This window comes from Hibiscus syriacus, unplaced genomic scaffold (assembly GCF_006381635.1).
Source record: "Hibiscus syriacus cultivar Baekdansim isolate YM2019G1 unplaced genomic scaffold, ASM638163v2 tig00110930_pilon, whole genome shotgun sequence".
Classification (NCBI taxonomy): domain Eukaryota; kingdom Viridiplantae; phylum Streptophyta; class Magnoliopsida; order Malvales; family Malvaceae; genus Hibiscus; species Hibiscus syriacus.
In genome coordinates, this window is record NW_024062917.1 from 784,135 (window position 1) to 797,233 (window position 13,099).

The window sequence follows — 13,099 nt, forward strand, 5'->3', positions numbered from 1 at the left end:
AAAATAATATGTATCAGCTAAAATAATTTAAAATATTTTAATTGGACCCAATCGAATACACCCCAAACATTAAACGAGTGACCATATATGTTCCTTTTGGTGATATAAAGACATTACCCTCTTCTAACAAGCTAAAAACAAAATAACTCCTTCCGACGCCAAACCCTCTTTATTTTCTTTCTCTTTTTCACAATGAACTGCTCATCTCTCGTACACGACCCCAGCCCAGTCGCCACCTGCAGATGGGGCTATCGGAGCCGCAATCTCCACTTCCAACACCATCACCCCAACTTCGTTGTCTGCTCCTTGAAGCCTGCCGCCTCCTCTTCTTTGAGCGTGTCTGAGTCAGCCGCTCCCAAGTCCGTGAGTCGAATCGGGTCGCTGAGTCAGGTATCCGGCGTGTTGGGTTCTCAGTGGGGTGATGAAGGCAAAGGCAAGCTTGTCGATATCTTGGCTGAGCACTTTGACATTGTTGCACGCTGCCAGGTACTACTCCTATACCTGTTTTTTTTCTTACGTGTTTTATCTTTGTTCTTGCATAGTTTTCAAAAGGTAATTTCTTATTGATACTATAAAACAATCAGTTTTAGAGATATTGATGATTTCTCACTCACAGAAAGGTTATATCAGAATTGATGTGCAAATTAAGTCATTTTGTTAGTTTTTAACCAATAATTTATTATTTTGCTTTGCTACATTTTAGAAAAAGAATGATAGAAAGGAAATTGAAAGATAAAGGATGTGGAACAGAGCCATTGTTTAACATATTTTAGTTGGATTTAGAAAATACCAAATTTTATGTATTTTTTTAGGGAAAAAAGGTAACTCCTCAGTGTTATTGTATGAGATTTGATAGTTAGAGAACAGCTTCAGAAATGAAGTTAAAAGTCATTCTTTACTGCTCACACGGTAATGATAAGATAAGTTTAATTAGGCAGCCCGAATTTGTTGTTTCTTATTCTTAGTATTGAACTTTTCTATGATTTCAGGGTGGAGCTAATGCTGGACATACAATCTACAATTCGGAGGGAAAGAAGTTTGCCCTTCACCTTGTTCCTTCTGGCATCCTTAACGAGGAGACTCTGTGTGTGATTGGAAATGGAGTAGTGGTACATTTGCCAGGTCTATTTAAAGAAATCGATGGGTTGGAAGCTAATGGGGTTAACTGCAAAGGAAGGATCTTGGTATCTGATCGTGCTCATCTGCTATTTGATTTTCATCAAGTAGTTGATGGGCTAAGGGAAGCTGAGCTTAACAAGTCATTTATTGGCACAACTAGAAGAGGGATTGGACCTTGTTACTCTAGCAAGATGAACAGGAATGGAATTAGAGTAAGTGACTTGAGGCACATGGATACTTTCCCCCAGAAGCTTCATAATTTATTATCTGATGCGAATTCAAGGTTCCCAGATTTTAACTATACCCCAGAAATGCTTAGGGAAGAGGTTGAAAATTACAAGAGATATGCTGAGAGGTTGGAGCCTTTCATTGCTGATACTGTGCATGTGATGAATGAATCAATTGCAGAAAACAAGAAGATATTGGTGGAAGGTGGCCAGGCTACCATGCTCGACATTGATTTTGGTACTTATCCCTTCGTAACGTCCTCAAGCCCATCAGCTGGTGGAATCTGCACTGGGCTTGGTATTGGTCCTAGAGTTGTGGGTGATCTAATTGGAGTTGTAAGTGAATATTCTTTATTATTTGTCTTGGTGTTTTTATTTTTGGTCATAGAATTGATTTGTCGTGTGGTTGTGGTACAAAGTACAGGCGGACAAAACCAAATGGTTCAAAAAAAGTTTTTGTTTTAATGTTCAAAATGGGTTTTAACTTCAACCACTTTCCTATATTAAATACTATGTGCAGGTGAAAGCATATACCACAAGAGTTGGTTCTGGTCCTTTCCCAACCGAAATCCTGGGTCAAGGCGGTGATATACTCAGGTTTGCCGGGCAGGAATTTGGCACCACAACTGGCCGCCCTCGTCGGTGTGGTTGGCTTGATATAGTTGCTCTTAAGTTCTGTTGTCAGATTAATGGCTTTTCTTCCCTAAATCTCACCAAATTGGATGTTTTGTCCGAGCTTCCTGAAATCGAATTGGGTGTTGGTTATAAACAAGTTGATGGTACACCAGTGCATTCATTCCCAGCTGATCTTCAGCTTCTTGAGCAGTTGAAGGTTGGTAAACTTTTAACTAACAGTCATTAGATATTTTACTTTCATATATACATTTCTTTTCACTTTTACAAAAATGCTTATCGGAACTGGGGTGGCCTGATGGTCGAACGAGTTTTCCTGGGACTTAACTCTGGTTGGTTCTATCATTAAACTTTTCAAGCAAGTGAACTACTGTTACCTATGTTAATCTGCTAAATTTTAAAGATCTCGTGACCCTGTCAGACTGTCATCTCAGATGTGTTTGATATATATGGTTTAAAATGATGTTCAACCAACTCTAACTATTTGTTTTGCCATTTCAACCCTTAAAGAATGCATTTTTTTTTTGGGGGGGAGATCCGATACTGAAATTTTGAATTAGAAAACGTAACAATCAAAGAAGAATCGCATGATATGCCACTCGAGCTGCAAAGAAAACATGTGTTGATTGCTTTTTCTTCTTTGAGCTTTCCATTAATGCAGGCAATTTTGATTGCATGTGAAAGAGGTTGCACTATCAAATATCAATGAATATGATAATATGTTGCACGATGCTCAGAATGCCTAATAGCGAGCGTTTGATGCATTAGCAATTACTAGTATGTGCTCAAGCTTGCTACTGTTGTATCAGTTATGGAAGCACTGGGTAATTCATTTCCTTTCTCTGTGTTTAGGTTGAATACGAAGTTTTGCCTGGATGGCAGTCTGATATTTCTTCTATCAGAAACTATTCGGATCTTCCAAAAGCTGCACGACAATATGTTGAGAGGATAGAGGAACTTGTTGGTGTGCCTATCCATTACATCGGCATCGGACCTGGTCGTGATGCTCTCATATACAAATAATTGACCATTTTTCGTACTCGTGCTATTGCTAGTTGATTTTATATTTCCTGCACGCAGGCAGAACAATACTCGTAGTGCTGGAAAGAATTTTAAATGGTGGGGCAACTTTTGGGACGAAAAACTAGGTGAATACATAAATGTGTTGTAACATAACACATATTCGACATATGCAGGATACTTTGGAATGGGTGATTTCGATCTCTGTAAGAAATGAATGTCCAATCTGCTTGATATCATGTATTTGAGCATCATATGTTGTGTTTGAAATATCATTTGCATGCAGTGACAAGCGGAGAATCCAAGTTAATAAGAGCAATCTTGTAGCACTTAAGCAGCTTCATGGTAAGGCCGAGGCATTGGCTAGTTGGCTTTTCCCTTTTTTCTTAATACATGAGAATATGTACATTTGCACAAGTGCTTTCTTCTCTTTGCAGTTTATCCCTTACAAGATGCAGCACAAGACTATATTAGTTAGTTCTACTCAAACTCGAATTTAAATAGAGTGCTGAATACAAATTGACACTTGATTTGTGTCAACTGAACATGTTCAATAAATGTGGAATGTCAAATGTTATATATATTTAAATGTATAAAAATTAAGGTGCTTAAAAGTTGGTTAAATTAATATCATATATTAATATTAGGTTATTTTTTATGTAAATAGGAGTCGCTAGGGTTGCACATAATTCGGATTTCAATCCGATCCGGATCGGTTTTTATCCGATCCGGTTTTTTCCCATAGAAAAAAAACCGGTTTATAAAATAACCGGTTCGGTTTCTAACCGGTTTGGAGGGCCGGATATCCTAACCGGTGTAACCGGTTTCGGTTTTAAAAAAACCGGTTTTTTTTAAAAAACCGGTTATAAAAAAACCGATTTTAATATTCCAGATTGCTCATAGGGAACCGATTCCCCCCCAAGGGGTACCGATTCCTCACTGAATGGTTTGGCTCCGAGATTTCCAGAATGCTCGGAGGGAACCGATTCCCCCATAGGGGTACCGATTCCCCCCTATTCAACGGTCGAAATATTTGAATTTTACACTTAGGGAACCGATTCCCTATGAGAGGGTACCGATTCCCCCACGCTCTAAGCATTTTTATTAAATGTTTTCACACTTAAACGGCTATATTATCTTCATTAATTATCACTAACGTTCAGAAGTGATTCAAGGTGTATTTAAGCAAGCTTAGAAGTCATTGATCAAAGACAAGAAACATCAAGCAACTAGAATCAAGAGAGAATCAAAGAGAAAGCATCAAACCTCAAGTTCGATAAATTCAAATACTTAATTGAAATACTTAATTAACTCAACATAATTGAAATACTTAAATACTTCCAAGTTTGATAAATTCAAATACTTAAAAACTTCCAAGTTCGATAAATTCAAATACTTAAAAACTTCAAGTTCGATAATTGAAACAAAGTTTACGATAATTGAAATAAAGTTATAAAATAAACTACATTGCCATCTCTTCTTCATCATCTTCGCCTTCTTCGTTTGGAGGGGATATTCCAAGTTCGACTTCTTCAATGTGTAAGTTTGCTTCCAAATCGGCATCAATTGCATCTTCTAGGGTGGTGATATGTTGCTTACGAGCCGCTCCATCCAAATAATCCTTTAAACAAATGCATACTTCCACCGACTCGGGACTTAGTCTTGATCTCCGTTGTGATATAATCCTGCCACTAACAGAAAAAGCGGATTCCGAAGCTACCGTAGAAGCTTGGACGGTTAGTAAATCACGGGCCATGGCGGCTATAATCGGAAATTGTGCTTCCTTTTCTTTCCACCAAGCCAAAATATCCAAACTTTCAAACTCTTCAAATGTCATTTTTGATAGAAAATCGCATGACATGTAATTTCCCAACTCGCTACTTGGGGTGGTAGTACGTGATCGTTTGGATTGGGAATTTACAAGAGTGTTAAAAAGATTCAAATTTATGTTACTTGGACGTCTACTAGATGATTCCGCATTCATTCTCATTTGATCGTGTATTACACTACTTGATTCGTATTTAGTTAAATAAATTGCAAACATGTCTCGAAAACATTTGTTAAAATAATTTATTTGGTTTTGGACAAAGTTGGGTTCATCATCGGTTAGATTAAAAGCAAACGCAATTTGTTCAATTAGTGTTTCAACCCCACCAACATTTAACGTTGGGTTTAAAGCGGCGGCACAAGTAAAAATGGGGGAATCTCCTTAAAATATTTTAAAAGTTTTTCCTTCATTGCAAAGCCAATTTCTTGAAAAACTTCGATTTCAAATTCAAAGTCATTTAGTCGGGTAGCCAACAAAAATATTTGATTAAGAACCAACGGGCTAGTAGGGTAATAAACACCGGATAAAAAAGTTGTTGCATTTTTAAAAACCTCAAGCAAATCGGTTATTTTGGCTATAGTTTCCCAACTCGAATCCGGATAAATGTCTGGGACATGACCCCTCTCGAAAAGCCGATCGTGAAATGTTTGCAATGTTTCCCTTTGCCTTAAGGCAGTATGCATCATCATCCAAGTTGAGTTCCAACGAGTTGGACAATCCAAATTAGGACCCAAAGCTTTTTATTAACAGACTTACAAAATCGTTTATAATCATTTAGTCTTTTGTTGTTGTTACAAAGAATCGATTTTATCATTGTTTTAAATTCTAATCTAATTGGCTCAATAACCTCCAAACCGGCTTGCACGGATAAATTAATTATGTGTGCAACGCAACGGGTATGAAAAAACGCACCGTCTAAAATCGGTGAAAGTAATATTTTCAATCTTGGAACCGCGTTTGTATTATTCGATGCATTATCAAAGGATATAGAAAAAACTTTATTTTCTAATTTATAAAGACAAATTACCCGTTTTAAAAGTGTAAATAAATTAGCACCGGTATGCGGCTCACCGAATAATTCAAACGCGATTGTTCTTTTCATCATTTGCCAATTATCTTGATCTAACCAATGTGACGTAACGGCTAAAAAAGAATTTCCGGTATTATGAGGGGAACTCCAAACGTCACATGTAAGCGACACACCATAACGGTGTTCTTGGAATCCTAAAATCATTTTTTCCCTCGCCGTACGCCACATTTTTATAGCATCTCTTCTAAGGGTAGTACGACTTACTTGAGTATAACGTGGTTGCATTAGTTGTTGAATTGTTGTCGTGAAATCTTCATCATCAAAGTGGTCGAACGGCAATGCTTTTGTAATCACGAACTTTGTAAACGCTTCTCGTAATTTTTCGTTGTCGTAAACAAAAACACCACCTTGCGGTGTAAGATTCGATTGACTAGGATCCGATCTTGAGCGAAGTGCCTTGCATGATTTTGTCAAATGGTTCTTCAACGTTGTGTTTCCTTCCGATGCAAGAAACTTTAGACAAAGTTTACAACGCGCCCTCCTCGAGCCATTTGACATCTCACATAAATCGTAGTGATCCCAAATATCTTTGTTTTGAGTGTGTTCGATCACTCTCACGACTTCAAGGTTTCCCCCGACGGAAGATTCAGCAGTGTTACTCATGATGAATAAAAAATTACAAAACTAAGATTTGAGAGATGTTTAAGTGTTGTGTAATAAGATTTGAGAAAGTTGTAATCAACCAAATACATCCCCAACCTATTTATACATGTTTAGGATGGTAAAATAGTAATTTTTTAAAGAAAAAAACGGTCAAAAACGGTCACAAACGGCTATATTAACGGCTAGTTTTTTAAACCCAGACCGGTTTTTTTTCGGATAAAAACTGGTTTTTTAACCGGTTTTTTATCCGGTTAAAAAACCGGTTTAAAAAAATCCGATCCGGTTTAAAAAAAACCGGTTTTTCCCAAAACCGGTTTCGGATATTTTTTTCGAATATTCGGATATTCGGATTTTTTGTGCACCCCTAGCGACTCCTAGTGTTATTAAAAAAAAGAGATTAATATTCAACATTACAATGAACATATAATTAGGACATTATCTCTATAACCATTGACACAAAAATTAGCTATCATATGAGGATCACAAAGACAAAGTTAAAAGCCCATATAAAAAATTCGAACGAAATATAAATACAAGTATATTTGATTGCATCGATAAATAAATTATAATACGGGGATCAAACTATTGAAAAATCATTGGCAATTGCAAATAAGAGTCGATCGTTGTGAGAAAACTATCTTCGAATACAAATTGCGTATCTAAATTTAATCATAGGGTCAAAAGCATAGAAGATGAATATGATAACTAATAAACACAATTTTGATCAGTCGAAGATTTGTCAAATCCAATCTTAAGAAAATTAAACGGAAAAAGGTCAAACGATCGAAAATGTACCAAAAAAACATAAGATAATGTGTCATAAAGACATACGAAAACGTGCGATAAAAGCAAAATTATTGGAAATTAAAAAATAAAACAAAGAAAAAACAAGATTCGATATAAAAAATTAAAGAAAAAAATATGAAATACATGTGATTGATAATCATCATCAAGATTAATTACACCGCCTGTCAAATAAAGAAGAAAAGAAAAGAACCAAGAAACGATAGATTAGAGAGAACTTTTTTAAGGTTTTTACAATAAGTCGCATTACATCTTTCTTATTTTAAAAAATATCCATTTTTACCCGCTTATAATGGACGTGTCATTAATCTTAATCTAGTTGTTATCAATGGTAATAGACACTAAAGTTGTTTTTACTTTTTTTCTCTCTAGATAATTATTATTTTTCATTTTCGAGGTACAAGTACAAATATAATTATGAATAACATGTAATTGCATTTGAATATATTCATAAAAAATTAGATAAAAATTTACATATGATCCATAAAGTAGAAGGCAAGGGGGAAAAAAGGACACCATGTCTTTTGGTTTTGTAAAAATGAACATGCTTAAAACTGTATATTAGAAACAGCTAGGGTTTCTTATTGTTTATCCATAATTTGGTTTTGTAGATATACATGGGCTTATAGGGTAAACCTCTGCTAGAGTTCCAATCGACAAAATGAGATGTTCTTCCTCCTCACAAGGTCATGATTATTATTATTTTATTATTAATCTTGAATGACTATGTGGAAATATCTGCTCGAAAGATTTTAAATCATTTGACAATAAATCCTCAAACAATCATGCAAATTTCGTGCTCAAATCCAAAATTTCTAAGAATAAAAATATCTCTTAACCACTAAGTTCAACATTCTTGAAGTGGTAGAGCTGGAAAATTTTGGGAATTTTCAGTGCTTTATTTGTTTTCCCATGAACTATAGAATACATGTTACATTGTAGTGAAGAAAGCATTTGCACTTAATTACACTTTTGCTTTTAGTGAATATTATTTTTTAGTATTTATTGTTAATTGCAACAACTGAAGTTTGTGTACTTACCGGTTGAAGGTGGTTTAGACTTTATTAGAGAGAGCATTGGCATTGGGTTATTTCTGTATGGTTTTTAGGAATTCTTTAGAGAAAGAAAAATATTTTTTGGAATTGGATCACCATATCCACTCTCGTTTACATAGTTATTCTGAGGGCATGGTTCTTCAAGATTTATGAAAGTAAAACCTGCCTTCTTCCAGGTTTCAGTGTGTTATTTAATATATCTAAATGACATTTGGTATTTTACTTACAAGATTCAACGGCTGACCATCATCAATCTATAGCATGTAAAACAATTTACTATCCGACCTAAGATGCAATAACTGGGTTAGATGTCTATTCTTGGAATTTTGATTACCAGCACATGAAATGCATTTCCCTCCTTTCGTTTGTATTGTTATTTCCAAATCCCATTCTAATACACACACACACACACACACAATAGCAAGAATTAAACCATAAAAGGTAAAGTAAATTACTGTTTAAGAGATACCCCAGATGTATATACAAAATATCATTCCAAAATACTGGCTTCCAATGCCATCAAAGCCAAACAAAACATTTCATTTCACGGACACAAAAACAGGAGGGGGTCATCAAACCTGCCACTCCCAACTTCCTAATTACCCTTAATACAGTTTTCTGATAACAACTGAGGTACCTAATTCCCTTGACTAAACTGATAATTCAAAATGACATCATCTTGCATGCAAAATCACTGGGCTGTGACATCATACCTTTAGTTGCAGTTTCGGAAAACCCTTGCGCATGCATCTCCACTTGTTCTTCAGGTCTTGTGCAGTTTTATCCTTGGGAAACACTTTGGAACCAAACTCCAAAATTCTCTTCCATGGAATTGTTCCATCATCATTTGCAAACTCCTCTACTCCCTTCTGCAAGTATAAAATAGTCAATTTAAATCTTACAATAAGTCATGAGTCATGTATTATATGCAACATGCTTGGTCAATTAACATTTCAGGATCAGGGTTTCAAATCGCGGTCATTTTCGGTCATTTCGGATTTACAGCGATTGCAGCCATAGCAGGCGCTATTGCGAGTGTGGCGGGTATATCGGAAGGCAGCGCTACCGCGAAATCGCGGTAACGGACCGCGATTTGAAACCCTGCTCCTGATAGCAGAATTTCTCAACACCAGTAGGCAAGGTTGTGGACTTTTTAAAACTATCAACTCTTTATGCCTGCTATAAGTAATCTACGACAGGAAGTAATTACCCTGAGCATCCCTTCTTCAACATTTGTCCGTGGAACTATCTTTCTTGTCAATTGTCGAGTTGGAGGGAACGAGCTACAAATAAGAATCTTGTTAAGATTTAATTCTCAATAAAATCAAGGCTAACTCATTTCCTTTCTCACATGATATAATAAAACCAACGACAAAAGCATGTTAAAATTTAAAAACGGTGTACAGGAAACAAGAATATCAATCTACGCAAAGAAAACTTACAACTTTGTCTGAGGTTCTCTAGTGTAACTAGATATTATAAACTTGTCATCTGCACCGATAGATGACCCCTCTCCATCACTATTGACATGTTCCTGACATGCGTGTGTTGTCTGAGGCTTTACAGATTCCTTTAAAATGTCATCTCTTTCAACTTCTACCTGATTTACAGGGTCAGTTTCAGTGTTTTCAGTGGTTGGATGATCATCACAAGATTTAAGCTTGGACTGCTGTTGGTGTTCGTGCTCTCTCCCTAGATGTTTACTCTCCCGAATTACGACAAGGTTTTCATTGCCATTTATCGTCAAATGCCTCGGAAACCTCCTCCGTTCCTGAGCAAGTTTTCCCATAAGCCCAATAAATGCAACTAGTTTCTTCCTTGCTAAGAGGGTTTTGTCCTTAGCTTCTAGGTACTTTGAGATGGAAACAGAATATGCACAAAATGGGCAAAGAAAGTTGCATTTATCATCAAATCTTGCAGCACTATTCAAGCAACTCTCATGAACCACAAGTGGACAACCACTAGCACTGCACGCCAACACCTGACCATTTTGGTTACACTTGACACAAGACTTCTGTTCTTTCCAGCCAGCTTTTTGCACCGGATCTTGACTTGGTATGTGATGTGAACTCAAGAAAAGGTTCTTCTTCAAGACATTATTAAAGATCTCATCTTCAAATCCAAATATTTCTTCGGGACAAGGATGAACCATGTCAGCTTTTTCCACATTATGATCAATATTACGTTGCAATCTATCAGCACTAGGTCCCTTTTGAACTATCTCAACTTGATCAATATCCACACCCGCATCACCACTAGGACCCTTTTGCAGTGCACCATTTTTCAAAAAGATTGGTTTCATCAGTCACAGCATTTTGGCAAGTTATATCTTCATGCTTGTGCTCAACCATCACATCAACATCATCATTTTGAACATTTTCCATCTGATTGTCCAGCAACTCTACTAGTCCAACAGCATCAATTCGCCCATGGGTCCTTGAGGCAACACGTAAATCTTTATCACCCTCCCCTCTCTGAGAATCCTTCCCCAAGTTATTACCTTCTATTTCAGTAACTTTCATAATCCTACGAGATTCTTCTTCCAATTGTTCAGAATCACCATGCAAGTGAATTGGAAGCTCTTCAACAGACTGAATATTACAAGAGGGAGTAGCATTCTGCTTGGACTTTTTAGCATTCAATTGAAGATAATTATGCAGACTACCATGGTTAACACCGACTACTCCCACTGAATTTCCAGCAACCAAGTCATCTCTACACCTCTAAGAGGGTAATAAATCTTTTCCAAGCAACAATTGATTATCAGCTTCATGAATTTGAGGAATCAAGTTACCCTCTTGGTTACCCTTTTTATCATCATTGTCATCAGACCATGATGGAGGGACATTTTCATCACCATGAGAAACAGGATCGTCCTCACAAATAAAATCTTTTTACTGTTCCAAAAAAGGGTCAATAAGAAACAACAAGAAAAAGAACGTGGTTGCAAAAAAAGCAAAAGGAGTGAAGCTTTATGCCCATTATCACATCTTTGCAGCAGGAGAAAAATCCAATTTTACCTTTTCTAATGAACATTCAGGTAGGGTGGCTCTTTTATGCTTAATAAAGGAGTGGCCAACCCATCTCAAAACCTCGGGTGCAGCTTTTTTTAGATTTTGAAACGGAACCTGATAAAGAAATATAATTGACAATGCAAACACTTTAGCTAGCAAGTTTTTTTCTATGGAAACAACATAAACTTATAGAGCAATGCCGAAGCTAGAATGTATGTTTATATTTTACCTCCTCCAATATTTGGTTGAGAACAACATCACAGCTCAGCGAAGGAGGAAAAGCAGCTCTTAAAACAGGAGGATCGACACTCCAAGACTGTTTCAGGACCAAATAACTCCTCCAAACATTTTAAAACAACCCTCTCGTTTGTATTTTCGTCAAAATCCTCTGGTGCTACTGGAGATGTTTCAAACAGACCTGAGAGAACAGAGAAAAGTTATAACACCCAAAATAATAATAATAGCAAACACCAAGTGATAAGTATTTGTCCATACTGGTTATAATGGAAGTATCTATCTCGGGGAAGCTTGATAAATACTCAATGATCCACTTCCATAGAAGTGGAGAACCGGAAGAATAACGGTGAGACATAGGACCTAGTGGGTCCATCAGAATGCTCTAGTTAAAGAGTAATCGCTTGATCTACACATTATGCACACATTAAGTTTGAAGCCTTTCAAGAATTAAAAATCTACATATGACAAACAATAAAATAAAATAAAAATAAAGATAACATCATTCAAGCGCAACAAAAATCACTGTTTTAAACTACATTCGGCTAATCTTGCAATCTCATGAGCAGAAGCGAGCAATGAAACACAAATTTAGCAAGAAACGGAACATAAACTTAGCAACCAACGAAACATATCTAAAACTAATTAAAGGGGGGAAATTTTCTCGGGTATGTATACTACTTGGATAGATTTCAAGAAAGATCCTTCAATAACCTAGTGCTGGAGGAATAGTTTTTCTCCGTGAATTAATGAGCTAAAAAGACTGAAATATCAAAGATAAAATAACTTCAGTAATCGAAAATATTTTATAATATACGATTTTAACTAATTTTTTTTGGATTTGCAAAAATAACCAACAAATTCGCAATTCGAACTCCAATTTCGCAACACAGTTTTCAAATTCGCAACGCTAATTTCCTAGATTCGCAACTCAGTTTTGAAATTCGCAACTCGAATTTCTTTTCCGCAACGCAATTTTCCAAATTCGCGACGCTAATTCTAAATTCACAATTTGCGACGCTAATTCCGAATTCCCGACGCTAATTTCGAATTCCTAATTCACGACGCGAATTCTTAATTCGCAACACGAATCCTGCTACGTACAGAGATTTCAGAAGTTATCCAAAAACGATAAAGCAAAACATAATAAAATAAAAATCATCAAAATTAATTCTCTTAATATTTTTAAATTTAAAATAATAAAATTATATTTTAACACTCTTTACTTACTGTTGGGTTAAAGAGGAAAACCATATAAAATTAGTGTCGTGAATTGTGAATTCGAAATTAGCGTCGCGAATTGTGAATTCGAAATTCGCGTCGCGAATTCAGAAAATTGCGTTGCGGAAAAGAAATTCGAGTTGCGAATTTCAAAACTGAGTTGCGAATCTGGAAAATTGGTGTTGCGAATTTGAAAACTGTGTTGCGAAATTGGAGTTCGCGTTGTGAATTTTTTGGTTATTTTCGCAAAT

At 36.1% G+C, this 13,099-nt stretch overlaps 2 protein-coding genes across 2 annotated transcripts; one reads left to right on the top strand and one right to left on the bottom strand.

Moving 5' to 3' along the window:
• The first annotated feature begins 131 nt into the window (after positions 1-131).
• Positions 132-3,209, top strand: LOC120146633 (adenylosuccinate synthetase 2, chloroplastic-like). The gene is made up of 4 exons (XM_039160144.1): positions 132-486; positions 990-1,682; positions 1,867-2,178; positions 2,832-3,209. Exons 1-4 carry the CDS (start codon positions 193-195, stop codon positions 3,000-3,002), a joined length of 1,470 nt encoding a protein of 489 aa, XP_039016075.1. The 5' UTR covers positions 132-192; the 3' UTR covers positions 3,003-3,209.
• Positions 3,210-9,096: 5,887 nt separating this feature from the next.
• On the bottom strand, positions 9,097-12,052 carry LOC120146557. The gene is made up of 5 exons (XM_039160084.1): positions 11,889-12,052; positions 11,623-11,811; positions 11,400-11,507; positions 9,590-11,276; positions 9,097-9,248 (listed from the first exon to the last, which is right to left on the bottom strand). The coding sequence occupies exon 4, from the start codon at positions 10,679-10,681 to the stop codon at positions 9,818-9,820; it is 864 nt and encodes a 287-aa protein (XP_039016015.1). The 5' UTR covers positions 10,682-11,276; positions 11,400-11,507; positions 11,623-11,811; positions 11,889-12,052; the 3' UTR covers positions 9,097-9,248; positions 9,590-9,817.
• Between the last annotated feature and the right edge of the window lie 1,047 nt (positions 12,053-13,099).

Bases quoted from the DNA above. Each gene is read 5' to 3' on its own strand.
- LOC120146557 (XM_039160084.1), bottom strand. From the start codon at position 10,681: ATGAAACCAATCTTTTTGAAAAATGGTGCACTGCAAAAGGGTCCTAGT.
- LOC120146633 (XM_039160144.1), top strand. From the start codon at position 193: ATGAACTGCTCATCTCTCGTACACGACCCCAGCCCAGTCGCCACCTGC. The intron at 1,683-1,866 runs GTAAGTGAATAT...TACTATGTGCAG, and splicing joins TGGGTGATCTAATTGGAGTT to GTGAAAGCATATACCACAAG. The intron at 2,179-2,831 runs GTTGGTAAACTT...CTCTGTGTTTAG, and splicing joins AGCTTCTTGAGCAGTTGAAG to GTTGAATACGAAGTTTTGCC.